This window comes from Schistocerca serialis, chromosome 2 (genome assembly GCF_023864345.2).
Source record: "Schistocerca serialis cubense isolate TAMUIC-IGC-003099 chromosome 2, iqSchSeri2.2, whole genome shotgun sequence".
NCBI lineage: Eukaryota > Metazoa > Arthropoda > Insecta > Orthoptera > Acrididae > Schistocerca > Schistocerca serialis.
In genome coordinates, this window is record NC_064639.1 from 200,635,364 (window position 1) to 200,654,453 (window position 19,090).

The following is a 19,090-nucleotide window of genomic DNA, read 5'->3' on the forward strand; positions in this document are numbered from 1 at the left end:
CTGTAGCACCACATTTCGAAAGCTTCTATTCTCTTCTTGTCCAAAATATTTATCATCAATGTTTCACTTCCATACATGGCTACACTCCATACAAATACATTCAGAAGCGACTTCCTGACACTTAAATCTATACTCGATGTTAACAAATTTCTCTTCTTCAGAAACTCTTTCCTTGCCATTGCCAGTCTACATTTTATATTCTCTCTACTTCGACCATCATCAGTTAATTTTCTCCCCAAATAGCAAAACTCCTTTATTACTTTAAGTGTCTCATTTCCTAATCTAATTCCCTCAGCATCGCCCGACTTAATGCGACTACATTTCATTATCCTCGTTTTGTTTTTGTTGATGTTCATCTTATATCCTCCTTTAAAGACACTGTCCATTCCGTTCAACTGCTCTTCCAAGTCCTTTGCTGTCTCTGACAGAATTACAAAGTCATCGGCGAACCTCAAAGTTTTTATTTCTTCTCCATGGATTTTAATTTCTACTCCAAATTTTTCTTTTGTTTCCTTTACTGCTTGCTCAATATACAGATTGAATAACATAGGGGAGAGGCTAAAACCCTGTCTCACTCCCTTGCCAACCACTGCTTCCCTTTCATGCCCCTCTACTCTTATAACTGCCATCTGGTCTATGTACAAATTGTAGATAGCCCTTCGCTCCCTGTATTTTACCCCTGCCACCTTCAGAATTTGAAAGAGAGTATTCCAGTTAACATTGTCAAATGCTTTCTCTAAGTCTATAATTCTTCTTGAAGTCTGAGGGTATTTCGCGTGTCTCATACATCTTGCTCACCAGAGGGTAGAGTTTTGTCAGGGCTGGCTCTCCCAAGGCTATCAGTAGTTCTAATGGAATGTTGTCTACTCCCGGGGCCTTGTTTCGACTTAGGTCTTTCAGTGCTCTGTCAAACTCTTCACGCTGTATCATATCTGCCATTTCATCTTCATCTACATCCTCTTCCATTTCCACAATACTGTCCTCAAGTAAATCGCGCTTTTATAGATCCTCTACATACTCCTTCCACCTATCTGCTTTCCCTTCTTTGCTTAGAACTGTGTTTACATCTGAGCTCTTGATATTCATGCAAGTGGTTCTCTTTTCTCCAAAGGTCTCTTTAATTTGCCAGTAGGCACTATCTGTCTTACTACTACTGATATACGCCTCTACATCCTTACATTTGTCCTTTAGCCATGGCTGCTTAGCCATTTCGCACTTCCTGTCGATCTCATTTTTGAGACGATTGTATTCCTTTTTGCCTGTTACATTTACGGCATTTTTATATTTTTCCCTTTCATTTAGCCGGCCGGAGTGGCCGTGCGGTTCTAGGCGCTACAGTCTGGAACTGAGTGACCGCTACGGTCGCAGGTTCGAATCCTGCCTCGGGCATGGATGTGTGTGATGTCCTTAGGTTAGTAAGGTTTAATTAGTTCTGAGTTCAAGGCGACTGATGACCTTAGAAGTTAAGTCGCACAGTGCTCAGAGCCATTTGAACCATCCTTTCATCAGTTAAATTCAATATTTCTTGTTACACAAGGATTTCTATTAGTCCTCGTCTTTTTAACTACTTGATCCTCTGCTGCCTTCACTATTTCATCTCTCAAAGCTACCCATTCTTCTTCTACTGTATTTATTTCCCCTATTCTTGTCAATCGTTCTGTAATGCTCTCCCTGAAACTCTCTACAACCTCTGGTTCTGTCTCTTTATCCAGGTCCCATGTCCTTAAATTACCACCTTTTTGCAGTTTCTTCAGTTTTAATCTGCAGTTCATAACCAATAGATTGTGGTCAAAGTCCACATCTGCCGCTGGAAATGTCTTACAATTTAAAACCAGGTTCCTAAATCTCTGCCTTACCATTATATAATCTATCTGAAACCTTTCATTATCTCCTGGCTTGGCTTCTGCCATGTATACAGCCTCCTTTCATGATTATTGAACCAAGTGTTAGCGATGATTAAGTTATACTCTGTGCAAAATTCTACCAGGCGACTTCCTCCTACGGTACGGCTGTCTCTATCGCTGAGGCATGCAAGCCTCCCCACCAAAGGCAAGGTCCATGGTTCATGGGTGGGGGGAGTATTTCTTTAAAGGTGATAAACAAAGTACACGAGTTCCGCGAAACTGTACAGATACTACTCCATCGTGTTGTACTGTACGTCTCTGAATAGCCCTGAGTAATGAATGGGTCTGTCGTTGATTCATAGCACGTTCTCACATGGGACAATGTAAATGCGATACAACAGAGCCGCCTTATGGACAAGTAATGTAAAGAAAACCTTATCATGACTTCCTAGTAATCGGGCTCGGCCTCCATGTTTAACCGGAAGCTGTGAACGAGCGGTTCTAGGCGCTTCAGCCTGGAACCGCCCTATTGCCAGGGTCGCAAGTTCGAATCCTGTGTCGGGCACGGATGTGGGTGATGTCCTTAGGTTAGTTAGGTTTAAGTAGTTCTAAGTCTAGGGGACTGATAACCTCAGATGTTAAGTCCCATAATGCTTGGAGCCATTTGAACTTCCATGTTTACCTGCAGGAAAATTTTTGGAAATTTGTGGTACGGTCTTATAGGACAAAACTGTTGAGGTCATAGGTCCCTCAGCTTACGCACTACTTAATCTAACTTATATTAAGGACAACACACACACACACACACACACACACACACACACACACACACACATATATATATATATATATATATATATATATATATATATATATATGCCCGAGGGAGGATTCGAACCTCCGACGGGGGGAACGACGCGGACCGTGAGAAAGCGCACTAGACCGCGTGGCTACCCCGCGCGGCTACTTGCAGGAAATGAAGAATGTACATATAAATAAGCAGCAAGATACGTGCACCCATGTTACTTGTAAACAAGCTGGAAAACAGAAATGCTAGACGAATCGGTTGACAAATTTACTTCAATATCCAGTTAAAAGAAATGTACAAATGTGAGTGAAATCTTATGCGACTTAACTGCTAAGGTCATTAGTCCATAAGCTTACACACTACTTAACCTAAATTATCCTAAGGACGAACACACACGCCCATGCCCGAAGGAGGACTCTAACCTCCGCCGGGACCAGCCGCACAGTCCATGACCGTATCTCCTTAAGGTGACTTCTCCGACACCAGGTTCCCTACCTCAAATTGTGCAGTGGAGCATTCTCTATGTCCTGTTAAATTTTTACACGCTGGGGAAACAGGAGCAGATTGCATCAATTCACGATTTTTAATTTTGGAACAGGCAGTATTTACAGCTTCCCTTTCTGTCACTAATGTCTCTAACTGAGCGTGCAAACATTTCCAAAACAGAAATGCTAGACGAATCGGTTGACAAATTTACTTCAATATCCAGTTAAAAGAAATGTACAAATGTGAGTGAAATCTTATGCGACTTAACTGCTAAGGTCATTAGTCCATAAGCTTACACACTACTTAACCTAAATTATCCTAAGGACGAACACACACGCCCATGCCCGAAGGAGGACTCTAACCTCCGCCGGGACCAGCCGCACAGTCCATGACCGTATCTCCTTAAGGTGACTTCTCCGACACCAGGTTCCCTACCTCAAATTGTGCAGTGGAGCATTCTCTATGTCCTGTTAAATTTTTACACGCTGGGGAAACAGGAGCAGATTGCATCAATTCACGATTTTTAATTTTGGAACAGGCAGTATTTACAGCTTCCCTTTCTGTCACTAATGTCTCTAACTGAGCGTGCAAACATTTCCAAAAAATTTCCTGTAAGTAGACATGGAGGTTCAAATGGCTCCAAGCAGTGTGGGACTGTCATCAGTCCCCTAGACTTAGAACTACTTAAATCTAAGTAACCTAAGGACATCCCACACATCCAAGCCCGAGGCAGGATTCGAACCTGCGACAGTAGCACCAGCGCGATTCCGGACTGAAGCGCCTAGAACCGCTAAGTCAGAATTGCCGGCTACTCGCATTATAAAAGTGGTGTAAATGCAGGGATGATGTCGTTGTTCACCTCCAACTGTTCCATCCACACATCGAAGAAGCAACGAGGGAAATAGAAGAAAAGTTCAAGAATGGAATTAAAATTCAAGGGGAAAAAATATTAATGCATTCAGATCGTTTCGAGGTTAGGAGCTCGCTACACTCATTATGTGTGTAAGTATTGGGCTTACCTGGAAGGCAGGCGGAGGCGAGATGATGGGCGTGATGGAGGGGGGCGACATGGGCAGCGCGGGTCCGGCGCCGTCCTGGCGGTGCGGGGGCGGCGAGGGCGGCGAGGGCGGCGCGGGGGGCTGGAAGCCGGCGGCGAGCGGCAGGTAGGCGGGCCGCACGGGGCACTTGCCCGGCTCGCTGTTGCAGTGGTAGTCGGCCAGCCGCACCGTGGGGCGGCGGGGCAGCGTCGCGACGGCCGGCACCGCCGCCACCGTGGTGGCCGCCGCGGGCACCGGGGGCAGGCCCGCGCCGTAGCCCGCGCGCCGGCTCTCGTCCAGAGAGCGCTGCTGCACCTGCCGACACACCACTCCCTACATTCCCTCTTCTGATTTGCGCCAGCATCACGCTAACGAGGCGTTTGATATCACACTTAACGTACGGGAGTTACTACAAGGGTGAGCCAAGTCAAAACCTTAAATTTCTACACTACTGGCCATTAAAATTGCTACACCGAGAAGAAACGCAAATGATAAACGGGTATTCATTGGACTAATATATTATACTAGAACTGACATGTGATTACATTTTCACGCAATTTGGGTGCATAGATCCCGAGAAATCAGTACCCACAACAACCACCTCTGGCCGTAATAACGCCCTTGATACGCCTGGGCATTGGGTCAAACAGAGCTTGGATGGCGTTTACAGGTACAGCTGCCCATGCAGCTTCAACACGATACCACAGTTCATCAAGAGTAGTGACTGGCGTATTGTGATGAGCCGGTCGCTCGGCCACCATTGACCAGACGTTTTCCATTGGTGTGTGATCCGGAGAATGTGCTGGCCAGTGCAGCTGTCGAACATTTTCTGTATCCAGAAAGGCCCGTACACGACATGCAACATGCGGTCGTGCATTATCCTGCTGAAATGTAGGGTTTCGCAAGGATCGAATAAAGGGTAGAGCCACGGGTCGTAACACATCTGAAATGTAACGTCCACTGTTCAAAGTGCCGTCACTGCGAATAAGAGGTGACCGAGACGTGTAACGAATGGCTCTCCATACCATCACGCCGGGTCATACGCCAGTATGGCGATGACGAATACACGCTTCCAATGTGCGATCACAGCGATGTCGCCATACACGGATGCGACCATCATGATGCTGTAAACAGAACCTGGATTCATCCGAAAAAATTACGTTTTGCCTCTCGTGCACCCATGTTCGTCGTTGAGTACACCATCGCAGGCGCTCACGTCTGTGATGCAGCGTCAAGGGTGACCGGAGCCATGGTCTCCGAGCTGATAGTTCATGCTGCTGCAAACGTCGTCGAACTGTTCGTGCAGATGGTTGTTGTCTTGCAAACGTCCCCATCTGTTGACTCAGGGATCGAGACGTGGCTGCACGATCCGTTACAGCCATGCTGGTAAGATGCCTGTCATCTCGGCTGCTAGTGATACGTGGCCGTTGGGATCCAGCACGGCGTTCCGTATTACCCTCCTGAACCCATCGTTTCCATATTCTGCTAACACTCATTCGATCTCGACCAACGTGAGCAGCAATGCCGCGAAACGATAAACCGCAATCGCGATAGGCTACAATCCCACCTTTATCAATTTTAATGGCCATTAGTGTATTTTCATATACCACCGATGAAGGACGCCTTGTGAAACGGCAGGAAAGGCCAAGCCGGCAGATTTCCTTCCATGCTGTGGGGCAACAAGCAGCAAGTTACGACGCGTGCTGTAGTGACGTGGAATGAGACCAGTATTTCTGGCCACCCTGAGATATGCTGCACCCTGTTAAGGACGAATTAGTCTTCGTAGCCCCAATGTGTATGACGTTCCTTGCGGACGTAGTGGCATATTAAACAAAGAGAGCTTGATAACTCGACCATAGACGAGCATTGCCTGGAAATGGACACAAGGTACTATCTGAAAAGGCGTGAGTCTTCGCTTATGCATCAGCACATTGCCATTCCGTTATAAAGGAGACAGCTGAGATTAGAATAAACAGCAACGATTCTAACAGGGAAACTCAATACGGCATGAGGACGAGCTCTGGGCATCGAAAGACAGCAAAGAAGGATGCTTGACGCTTATAGGGAGGCGGGACCTGCAGTTTCAAACGTGGTGCCGGCTTCTCCCGCCACCTGACGTCACTCGGTCCCGCGATGGACCGGAGCTGCTACGAGCCGCCCAACTTACCTGCCGCGCACGAGTCGTTTCGGCACTTGGAACTGGTGCTGCTTCCACCAGTTAGCGATTTTTACTGGTGACGATGACGGCGAGGATAGCCATCGAACGCTCGAGTGCTTCATTTGAACTGGCGTCACTTGCGAACTCAGCAGATTTTGAAACTTCCTGGCATATTAAAACTGTGTGCCGGACCGAGACTCGAACTCGGGACCTTTGCCTTTCGCGGGCAAGTGCTCTACCATCTGAGCTACCCAAGCCAGGAAGTTTCATATCAGCGCACACTCCGCTGCAGAGTGAAAATCTCATTCTGGAAACATCCCCCAGACTGTGGCTAAGCCATGTCTACACAATATCCTTTCTTCCAGGAGTGCTAATTCTGCAAGGTCTGCAGGAGAGCTTCTATGAAGTTCAGAAGGTAGGAGACGAGGTACTGGCAGAATTGAAGCTGTGAGGACTGGTCGTGAGTCGCGCTTGGCTAACTCAGTTGGTAGAGCACTTGCCCGTGAAATGCAAAGGTCCCAAGTTCGAGGCTCGGTGCAGCACACAGTTTTAATCTGCCAGGAAGTTTCATATCAGGGCACACTCCGCTGCAGAGTGAAAATCTCATTCAGCAGATTTTGTTAAAATCTGTGTTTCGCGCTACTGAAATTCTTTTGGCCTGAGATGCCCCCTTTGCCTGTGCTGGTCTCCGTTTTATGTCCTCCTTGCTTCGTCCGTGGTAAGTTATTTGGCTTCCAAGGTAGCAGAAATACTTCGTGCACACCAATATTCATAATACGTTTATCGCTAATCTCATTTCTGCTCCTCCTCTTTGCTTTCGTCTTTATTCGGTTTTGTCTCGAACCATCTTCTTGTCATTGATGTCGCGCTTAATGGGAGACATTTTAGTGAGACGACTAGTTGTAATAGCATTTTCCAGTTGTTACACTTCATTGGTCGATTAAAGTTTGGTACTACAACGGCAGGCTATATTTAATTTTTATACACGACCACTCTCGTTTGTGCCACCCATTCATTCCTCCAATTGGCAGTCTACTTGACTAAGGCTTGCTGGAAAGTAATACCTCCGAGCGATGGAAGAACATGGTTTCTCTACCCGTCACCACAAAAGTAACGGATCAAATCGGCAAGATTTTAAGGAAAGATGACGTTCGACCGACTTTCAGACCAACTAAGAAAATAGGTCAAGCCCTTCGTTCCGTTAAGGATAAACGTCCCCCTCTGTCTGCAAGTGGAGTATACAAGATTCCGTGTGATAAGGTCTACATTGGAACTGCAAATAGAAGTGTGAATACACAGTTGAAGGAACATAAAAGTCTTTGCGACTAGGGAAAACAGACAAATCAGCCGTGGCAGAATATGTTCTTCAGTCAGGTGATCACGTAGTGAAGCTTTCGGAAACTGAAGTTTTATTTACTGTGACGAACTATTATCCATGGCGATATAGAGAAGCCATCGAATATAAACCTGGGGATAATTTAACAGAAAAGAAGAAGCCATGAAACTCAGCGATATATGGACAGTGGTGCTACGGAATCGATGAGAAGTTTTATCTTTGACGTACTATGATCGATACTTATATTTTATCTTTGACAAGGTTTATCTCTGCTATCACGTATAATCCAGACCACGCCCACTTTCCACGGTATGTAGGCCGCTCTTCGACGTCCGACTCGTCAGTCGGCTAGACTCAGCACAACCAGGAGAACCTCCAAAGATGTCCAACGCAGCCTTGGACGAAACGTCAGGTATAGAAGAATTCCATGGACCACGGTCATACAACCCGGAAGAATTCTCAGCAGCTGAAAAAGCTTTCTAAACAAAACACACGTTTATTGCTCAACATTGTCTCCCTGGCGTCAAAAACAGCACTTCCAGCGAGAGACCAGTCCGTTGATATCGTTACTATGGAATGTTTGACTTTCTTGACGGAGACACAACCTCACCTCACTATCAAATGAAATCCTCGAAGTTGTTCCTTATGCTTCGGAAACAGATGAAAATCGGATGGAGCCAAGCCGGGAGTGTATGGAGCGTGATCGGTGTCATTGAACCCACGGCGTCAGATGTTACAGATATCGCAGTGCTGGTGCGTGGTCTAGCATTGTCATACCGAAGGACAGAGTGGACAAATTCTTCGAATTCAAACTCGATTACAAAACTCTGGTTCTGTCGTACGGACGTACTTACGTTACACATCGCCATGTTACGCGCTACAATTCTGAGGCCTCTTGCAGCAGAGGGCTGCAGATATCTAGATTTGTAGAATAAATATGTGCATTGTCAATAACTTTCGTCTCATTAAAAAAAGTTTTAAGAGTTTTGTCGTAAAAAATTCGGAGGCTTTACGTTTCAGCAAACCCTCGTGCAAAATGGCTGATACTGTCATCCAATCAGCCGGCCCCACTGCAAGTTGCCTATATAACTGTTTCCAGGGGTAGCAAAAATTAGATTTTTAGGATTTTTTGTGACTCTGCCGAATTTAAAAATTTAAGATGAAGTCCTAATCTACTCTTTAAGAGCTATAATCTTCCGTTAAATGTTTAACACAATAAATCAATTATTGTAGTGAGACATTTTGTATGTATCTTGAGGCGTTGTAACTCACAGAGTGAAAATTACCCGGATTTTATTCATCCAGTACTTGAGAATGAGTGTTCTATCGACTTCCACCAAACTTTACACGTAATTTCAAACGGTTTCAAAAGTTTATCTTTCTGACGCTATCCACAAAACAATGAAAGAAAATATGCTCGTCGCATAGGCCTACTAGATTTTCGCTGCATCGAAAACTGTGTTTCAATTTATTAACGCACATTTTGCAGCAGATAGTATCCACATATGACACTGAATTTACCTGTAAAGTTATATCAGTGAACAACACATAAACTCATGCTCATAAATTAAGGGTAATTGCAGAATGTGGAGCCACACAAAGTGGAACTACACAAAACTGGTGCTAATAGCATAGGCACATAGGGAACACACACGACCCAGATCTGTAAGTCCACGGTATTGGTGATAAGCTGAGAAAACCGTCACGAAACAAATGTGCTACAAAACGCCACTGTTTCCTGCGCATGTACCCCGACATCAATATGGGATATGATCACCATGCACTCGTACACAGGCCGCACAACGGGTTGGCACACTCTGGATCAGGTGGTCGAGCAACTGTTGGGGTGTAGCCTCCCATTCTTGCACCAGTGCCTGTCGGAGCTCCTGAAGTGTCCTAGGGGTTTGAAGACATGCAGCGGTACGTCGACCAAGAGCATCCCAGACGTGCTCGATAGGGTTTAGGTCTGGAGAACAGGCAAGCCACTCCATTCGCCTGATATCCTTTGTTTCAGGGTACTCCTCCACGATGGCAGCTCTGTGGGGCCGTGCGCTATCATCCATCAAGAGAAAGGTGGGACCCACTGCACCCCTGAAAAGGCGGACATACTGGTGCAAAATGACATCCAAATACACCTGACCTGTTACAGTTCTTCTGTCAAAGACATGCAGGGGTGTAAGTGCACCAATCATAATCCCACCCCAAACCATCAAACCACGACCTCCGTACAGGTCCCTTTCAAGGACATTAAGAGGTTGGTATATGGTTTTTGGTTCATGCCAGATGAAAACCCGTCGAGAATCACTGTTCAGACTATACCTTGAGTCATCTGTGAACATAACCTTGGGCCACTGTTTCAATGACCATGTACTGTGTTCTTGATACCAGGCTTTACGGGCTCTCCTGTGACCAAAGGTGAGTGGAATGCACCTTGCAGGTCTCCGAGCGAATAAACCATGTCTGTTCAGTCATCTGTAGACTGTGTGTCTGGAGACAACCGTTCCAGTGGTTGCGGTAAGTTCCCGAGCAAGGCTACCGGCAGTGCCCGTCTGCGGGCACTGATGGTGAGATATCGGTCTTCTTGTGGTGTTGTACACTGTGAATGTCCCGTACTGTAGCGCCTGCACACGTTTCCTGTCTGCTGGAATCGTTGCCATAATCTTGAGATCACACTTTGTGGCACACGGAGGGCCCGTGCTACGACCTGCTGTGTTTGACCAGCCTCCAGTCGCCCTAGTATTCTACCCCACATAACGTGATCCATATGTGTTCTTTGAGCCAATTTCAACACACAGTCACCATTAGCACGTCTGAAGCGCCTGCACACTTACTCGCTGCGCCGTACTCTGACGTGTACCAACACACCTCTGTGTATGTGGACTGCTGCCAGCGCCACCGTGCGACGACCACAGCTCAAAAGCACCCCATGGTCATATCCCAAGGTGATTTAAACCTGCAAACCGCCCACCAGAGCTTTGGTTCACCATGTATCAGCATTATCCTTAATTTATGAGCATGAGTGTAGTTCAGGATATATAATGTCAAGAACATTGAGTTACCTGGAAAACTATGCGTTTTATGCATGAGAGTTCGATTCTTTAAAAACTCGAGGGTGGGGTGAGAGGGTTACCGATAACCTAATAATTTGTATATTTACTTTATCTGTCTGCTGTACTCCATTTATACTGATGTGATGAGTATAACTAACAAGCCACAGGTATGGGGAACTATTTGATAAACCGAAACAATAACATCAACTGGAATAATACAATCATTGTGCGCAATTTTGGATTTAATGACTATGTGTCAGAAATTTGATTCACATTTACAGTGTGTTTCCCAAACGATGCCAAGTGCTGCCTCCGGCAATGTGCGCGGATCAATAGGCGGTCTCCGATTACTGCATAACGCTCCAGCCTGCTGCTCGGATACTGCGGCCAGCGTCGTATATCAGTGCTAACCGAGAATGAAACCAGCTAGATCAGATGCCTGCAGGCAGCGATGGGCAAACGGGTGACGTGCGGGCAGTCAGGGAGCCGGCCTGTAGCGTACACGGATAGATGAACACTGCTTCCAGTGAAATTTGCACCCAATCAGAAATCTGCGCACAGTATTGCTGGAAACTACCAGCTCATTACGTCACAGCCTACCTGTACCCTGAGTCCTCGTTTCACCGAACACGCTCCGCTAAGCCTGCAGTGCTATTACCATGCAAATGACAAGGAACGTAAACAAGACATCCTGCTGCTGGAAAAAGTACAAGTGTGGTGTCACCGCCAGACACCACACTTGCTAGGTGGTAGCTTTTAAATCGGCCGCGGTCCATTAGTATACGCCGGACCCGCGTGTCGCCACTATCAGTGATGGCAGACCGAGCGCCACCACACGGCAGGTCTAGAGAGACTTACTAGCACTCGCCCCAGTTGTACGGACGACTTAGCTAGCGATGCAACACTGACGAAGCCTCGTTTATTTGCAGAGAAGCTAGTTAGAATAGCCTTCAGCTAAGTCAATGGCTACGACCTAGCAAGGCGCCATAGCAATTGATAGTTATCGTATGAAGCATGTCTCATCAAGAACGATGTATACAAATGATGGATTAAAGTTAAGTATTCCAGCAGCTACGTACTTTTCTTTATAGCATTCATTCCGTATCCTGTTTCAGACCTCACGCCAGCCTGCTTGAGTTTAACGCGTGCATTTCGGCCTTCTCTAGCTATACAACAACAAGAGTATCGCCAATTGTCGACATAGCGTTCTACGATGTGCCTCCGTACATACGCATGTGGCACTTGTTCTAGTTGTTTTAATGTTTAAATCTTGCTCTTACTTCTGTTATGATGCTACTCTCTCCTAATGTGAAAACTCATTATGCATTGTCATATTTTTTGTGTCACTTATTTGGTTATGAATACTCCATCCTGTTAAAGTACAGGGTAGATCAAAAAAATGTATACACTCTTTGAAATTGGCTATAAAAACCATACAGTTTGAAATGACAACAGTTTGCTATACGTCATTTCCCATTCGAAAGGATTTAATTATACTTTAAATAGGACGTTTGTATGAGTAATTACAAAGTCAACTGAGATTTTAGGGGGACTCTTCTCGGTTAAGGGGGGTAGGACGTCAAAAGGGCCGACTTGGAGCAGGAGAGGCATCACAGGACATTTTAATTTCCAGTGTTTATACTTTTACAAATAAATTCATAAAACTTTGTCAGCAACACCAGGAAGGATTCAGAATTCACTCTCATACCAGTGGAAGTTCGAAAACATAACGAAGTAATATTTTTTACATGTGAAATTTCATCATTTTTTTCACTTACTAACGGCTGCATTTGTTGCTATAGGTACACTTTTCTTCATAAGTAAGAGAGATGGTTCTATGAATTTTGCACAGCATACAAACCCTACTTAAAGGTGTATGAAAATCATGCCGTATGCTACGTGTGTATTCGTAGTTTTTAACCACAAGGGCCTGAAATGGCATAATGAGAAATAGAAACTGTTTTTGTAAATAAAACAACTGAAAACATACGGTTGTTTGGTCATTTTTCCTTGGTAAATAAGACATGGAAACAATGGCCTTGCCGCAGTGGTAACACCGGTTCCCGTCAGATCACCAAAGTTAAGCGCTGTTGGGCTGGCTAGCACTTGGATGGGTGACCATTCGGTCTGCCGAGCGCTGTTGGCAAGTGGGATGCACTCAGCCCTTGTGAGGCAAACTGAGGAGGTACTTGATTGAGAAGTAGCGGCTCCGGTCTTGTAAACTGAGATACGGTCGGTAGAGCGGTGTGCTGACCACATGCCCCTCCATATCCGCATCCATAGCCGGCCGGAGTCTAGTCTAGTCTCAAATAACAGATGGCAGTAGCGTTGTGACTCGCCGATGTCCGTGTACAAAGTGAGGCCATGGGGCAAACACGACCGACATTCGACAAGCGAAAAAGCAGTCTCAAATATTATTGGAAGTTCGAAAACATCAGTGAAGTGCAACGGGACTGGAGGCAGAAATACATAACTGAACCACCAACATGCATAAGCATCGCTCGGCTTTGCAATAAGTTCCAAACTGCTGGAACAATTACGGATATGCATAAGGGAAGTTCAGGCCGCCAACGCACAGCAACAACGGAAGAATCTTCTGCTGTGGTGTTAGATGTATTCGCACGCCCACCACAGAAATCAGCACGACAACGTGCAACGTGCATGTGAAACAGGCATGAGTAGGGTAAGCATAAGTCGTATTTTGCACACAGTGAAATGGAAAGTTTAGATTGCTTAATTACTACACGCGGTGTATGAAGACGATCAAGACAGAAGAAGCCAGTTTAGTAAATGGTTCCTTGTGCAGGTTGAACATGATACTAATTTTGTTTGCCATGTGGTGTGCTCCGATGAGGCACAATTTAAATTAAATGGCACAGTAAACTGGCGAAATCCTCATGTTTATGTCGAGCGAGCGGTCAATGCACCAGGACTTTATGTCTGTTGCGGATTATCACCAAGGGGACCTTTATTTACAGAAGGTACGGTTGGTTAGTAAAATGAGTTATCTGGAGATGCTGGACTCTAATTTGACCAACCATTCGTGCTTTGTTTGGTGACGAACCTTTTGCTTCCAATAAGATGGCGCTCGGCCCCACTTTCATACCGATGCACTGCTATCTGGCTAGCAATATGCCGGCTCGTTGGATTGGACGACGGGGATGCGCTGAGTACCCGCACGTTCTCCTGATTTGACGTCACATGATTTCTAGCTGTGGGGTACCTTCAAAAACGTAGTGTACGGCAGGAAACCAACCACACTAGCAGAACAGCGCCATGAAACTGAAACGGCTTGTCAACCAATTCATGTAGCTACTCTGCGAGATGTGATCATGAATGTACAGCATCGTGCTCAGAAGTTTTTGGAGGTTGCTGGTTTCCTGTTTGAACACTTACAGTAATTATTTCACTTTGATTCATTGTATTACTGCTGATATAGATAAGCTCATCCTTACCAAAGTATGTACACATTTCTTTGATCTGCCCTATACAGGGTGAGTCACCTAACGTTACCGCTGGATATATTTCGTAAACCACATCAAATACTGACAAATCGATTCCACAGACCGAACGTGAGGAGAGGGGCTATTGTAATTGGTTAATACAAACCATAAAAAAATGCACGCAAGTATGTTTTTTAACACAAAACTACGTTTATTTAATGGAACCCAGTTAGTTTTGTTAGCACATCTGAACATATAAACAAATACGTAATCAGTGCCGTTTGTTGCATTGTAAAATATTAATTACATCGGGAGATATTGTAACCTAAAGTTGACGCTTGAGTACCACTCCTCCACTGTTCGATCGTGTGTATCGGAGAGCACCGAATTACGTAGGGATCCAAAGGGAACGGTGATGGACCTTAGGTACAGAAGAGACTGGAACAGCACATTACGTCCACATGCTAACACCTTTTTATTGGCTTTTTCACTGACGCACATGTACATTACCATGAGGGTTGAGGTAAACGTACACACGTGGTTTCCGTTTTCAATTACGAAGTGGAATAGAGTGTGTCCCACTGGAAACGCGTCGACGTATGTGGTATCAGCATGATGGTGCACCTGCACATTCCGCAATTAACACTAGGCTGACCCTTGACAGGATGTTCGACGAGCGTTTCATAGGACGTGGAGGACGCATAAATTGGCCAGCCCGTTCTCCTGAACTGGACTTCTTTCTGTGGCGTACGTTAAAGGAGAGTGTGTACCGTGATGTGCCTACAACCCCAGAGGATATGAAACAACGTATTGTGGCAGCCTGCGGTGACATTACACCAGATGTACTGCGGCGTGTACACATTCATTACGCCAGAGATTGCAATTGTGTGCAGCAAATGATGGCCACCACATTGAACATCTATTGGCCTGACATGTCGGGACACACTCTATTCCATTCCGTAATTGAAAACGGAAACCGCGTGTGTACGTGTACCTCACCCCTCATGGTAATGTACATGTGCGTCAGTGAAAAAGACCAATAAAAAGGTGTTAGCATGTGGACGTAATGTGCTGTTCCAGTCTCTTCTGTACCTAAGGTCCATCACCGTTCCCTTTGGATCCCTACGTAATTCGGTGCTCTCCGATACACACGATCGAACATCTTTAGGTTACAATATCTCCGGACGTAATTAACATTTTACAATGCAACAAACGGCACTGATTACGTATTTGTTTATATGTTCAGATGTGCTAACAAAACTAACGGGGTTCCATTTAAAAAAACGTAGGTTTGAGTTAAAAAACATACTTGCGCGCATTTTTTTATGGTTTGTATTAACCAGTTACACTAGCCCCTCTCCTCACGTTCGGTCTGTGGAATCGATTCGTCAGTATTTGATGTGGTTTACGAAATATATCCAGCGGTAATGTTAGGTGACTCGCCCTGTATATCTTACTTATTACAATTTTATAATGCTCAAGTTTCAGCAACTGACAATAACTCAGTGATATTCAGGATTATCCACGAGTATTGTTCCTATTTAATTCTCGCACCAAATCAAAGATGAGTGAATAGATGTTAGTGTCAGTGGTGCCGAGATACTGCTGAAATAGCTGTAGAAATAACACCACTCGTCAGAATGACGTCAAATTGCAACGGAATATTATCGGGAACGTATGGCAGATGAAAAAAATACTGTGAATTGATTAATAGATGGCACTGTATGTGTCAGAATACGTAGATGAATGCACCTGTCATGCGCACGACCCATTGAAGTTGAAATAAACACGCCGGGTTCAAATGGTTCAAATGGCTCTGAGCACTATGGGACTTAATATCTGAGGTCATCAGTCCCCTAGAACTTAGAACCACTTAAACCTAACTAACCTAAGGACATCACACACATCCATGCCCCAGACAGTATTCGAACCTGCGACCGTAGTAGTTGCGCGGTTCCAGACAGAAGCGCCTAGAACCGCTCGTCCAAACCGGCCGGCAACACGCCCGGTACACGGCTTTTCCTCCATTCACGTCTGCGACGTTCGGCATGACTGTCTCAATGCAGGGTCGCGCTGTGCTTGTAAAGCTGTATTACAAGAATTATGACTGTGCACACATCGCTCGGCAGAAGTTCCGTACACTCATAAGTTTGCAAAAAACCCGTTGGTCGGTTGACTGCCGTGGGTCTGGAGAAAATGATTCGGAAATTCGAAAAGATGGGATTTTTGGTGTGCAACCTGGTAGAGGGAGGAAACGAATTGATTCGACGTCAGTGGAAGCAGTGGTCAAAGTAATGCAGGAGGAGAAGAGTGGTGGTGTGCAAACGTGTAGTGCACGGGGAATTGCCCGAACGTTGGACATACCCGTGAGCACGGTATTTTACTACCCATTCAAAATTACACATGTTGCTTCCTGTTGATCTGTCAGCGAGAGAAACCTTTGCTTTATAATTTCTTGCTAGCATGGAAGTGGACAACGATGGGCAGTGGAAGATTTTGTGGACTGACGAAGTCCACTCCCATCTCCCACGATTTGTCAATAGACAGATGTGGAACATGGACAACGGAAAATCCATATTCTAATCAACCAGTACCACTTCATCCCGAAAAGGTCACTGTGTGATGTGGGTTTACGGCATCATTTATCATAGGACCATATTTTTTCGAGGAGATAGTTGCTCCCGGTCCCATTACCTGTGCCGTCACTGGTAAGCGCTGTGAGTGTTTTTGCGCAACCACGTCATTCCAGCTCTCCAACAGCGTGGATGTGTGGATGGGATCATTTTTATCCAAAATGGCGCATCTCCGCACATTGCAAATCCAGTTAAGAAGCTGCTGAAGCGCCATTTCGGAAATGCTAGAATTATCAGCCGCCATTTCCATACAGCCTGGCCGTCCCGATCACCTGATCTTAATCCGTGTGTCTTCTGGCTGTGGGGCAATCTGAAAGATGTTGTGTTCAGTGCTCCGATTGCAAACTTAGCTGCATTGAAGGCTCGCACTGCGCAACATATTCTGAACGTGGTACCGGAAACATTTCGATCAGTTGTGGAACATGCTGTTCCTCGATTTCAGCTTGTTGAATAGCATACTGAACATGGTTTGCGCCAGTCACACGGAAATTAATAACCTGATCTGATTTTGGTTTATGCTTTTTATGTGGTTTTTGACCTCAGGACAATTAAAAACCGTTGTGAGTGATGCTTTTTATGCTGGTTTAGGCCTCAGGACAATTAAAATCGATTTTTCCCATCCGATGTTATATGACCTTGCCGTGGTGGATGGGCTTAGTAACTAACAGTATCACACTGATACACTCAAACACACTGAGTAGTACAGTTTGTTTAACGTCAAACGTACACCTTAGACATTGTTGTATGATTCATTTGTCACTTGTAATCTACCACTATTAAATTATGATGCATACAGTGCCATCTATTGCTACATGTTCTAACTATTTATTTTTCTTCTGCCATTCGTTTTTCCCCTTCTCCGGTATTATTCCGTTGCAATTTGACGTCATTCTGACCAGTGGTGTTATTTCTACAGCGTTTTGAAAGTTTAATTATAATCAGCCTGTATACTGATGACCTTGAGAACAATGTTTTAGTGTCTTCAGACACTTTGCAGGTGACGTAGTTACTCTATAATGAGGTACTATCTGAAAAAAGCTTCAGTGGTGTCTTGATAAGTGGTGAAAAGACTCACAATTTGCTTTATGTGTTCAGAAATGTTAAATTGTGCCCTCACAATACGAAAACAACGTAATATTCTATGATTGTACTATGAACGGGTCACAGCTGCAATTGGTAAACTCGTGTAAGTACGTACCTAGGCGTAAAAATTTGTATGGATATGAAATGGAACGATTACATAAGCTCAGTCGTAGACAAGTTCGTTGGTAGAATAGTAGGGAAATGCTATTGGTCTACAAGGCAGACTGCTTACAAAACGCTGGTGTTATCCATTGAAAAATGTTGCTTTAGTGTGTAGGACCTCACTAAACAGGACTAACAGGAGTTATTCAACGTATACAGAGAAGGCCAGCATTAATGGCCACAGGTTTGTTTGACCCATAAGAGAATGTCACGCAGGTGTTGAAGAAGCTGAACTGGCAGGCGCTTCAAGATCGAGGGAAGCTACTTAGTAAGTTTCAAGAACTAGATCTCAATGGTGAATCGGGGAATATGCTACAACCCTCTACTTAGCGATCCAGTAGGGATCGTGAGGACAAGGTCACAGTAACTACAGAACCCACTGAGGATTCCATCGTGCTTTATGAACCCGACTGGAACGTGAAGAAACCTTAATAACCTGTGCAATGAGAAGTACATTCTGCCATGCACTACACTGTGGTTTGCACGGTATGGATGAAGACGTAGAAGTTGGATTATTGTTACAAAGAAAATTTTTTCTTATTTTTAACTCACTAGGAATGTGAGAAGAAGCCACATAGTTAATGCGACAGCGCATAATATGTACATTGCACGTGCCATATTCTGATCCACCCGCTATACACAGTGTGTCCCAGTTAGGTTAGGACTACTTGTGCGAAATTCCAAACTGCAATGCTATCTCATTGTGAGCTGTGGTGTTACGATCCCCGAAGTTTCAACAACAGTTGTGTGGAAGTTCAAAGATCTAGCTTCACTGCAGCAAAATGGTTCAAATGGCTCTGAGCACTATGGGGCTTAACATCTGAGGTCATCAGTCCCCTAGAACTTAGAACTACTTAAACCTAACTAACCTAAGGACATCACACACATCCATGCCCGAGGCAGGATTCGAACCTGTGACCGTAGCGGTCGCGTGGTTCCAGTCTGAAGCGCCCAGAACCGCTCGGCCACTCAGGCCGGCCACTGCAGCTGGCGTTCTGACCACGAACGTAACAGAACATGCCTGACACTTGTCGGAAAATGGCGGTGGAG

The 19,090-nt window shown here is 45.2% G+C and overlaps 1 protein-coding gene across 1 annotated transcript in view; it reads right to left on the minus strand.

Moving 5' to 3' along the window:
- Window positions 1-19,090, minus strand: part of LOC126455840 (hormone receptor 4-like) — a 267,525-nt gene that overhangs the window by 234,342 nt on the left and 14,093 nt on the right. Inside the window, exon 3 of the mRNA XM_050091601.1 lies at window positions 4,158-4,490. Coding sequence (XP_049947558.1) covers window positions 4,158-4,490 — 333 coding nt within the window. The remainder of the gene's footprint in view (window positions 1-4,157; window positions 4,491-19,090) is intronic.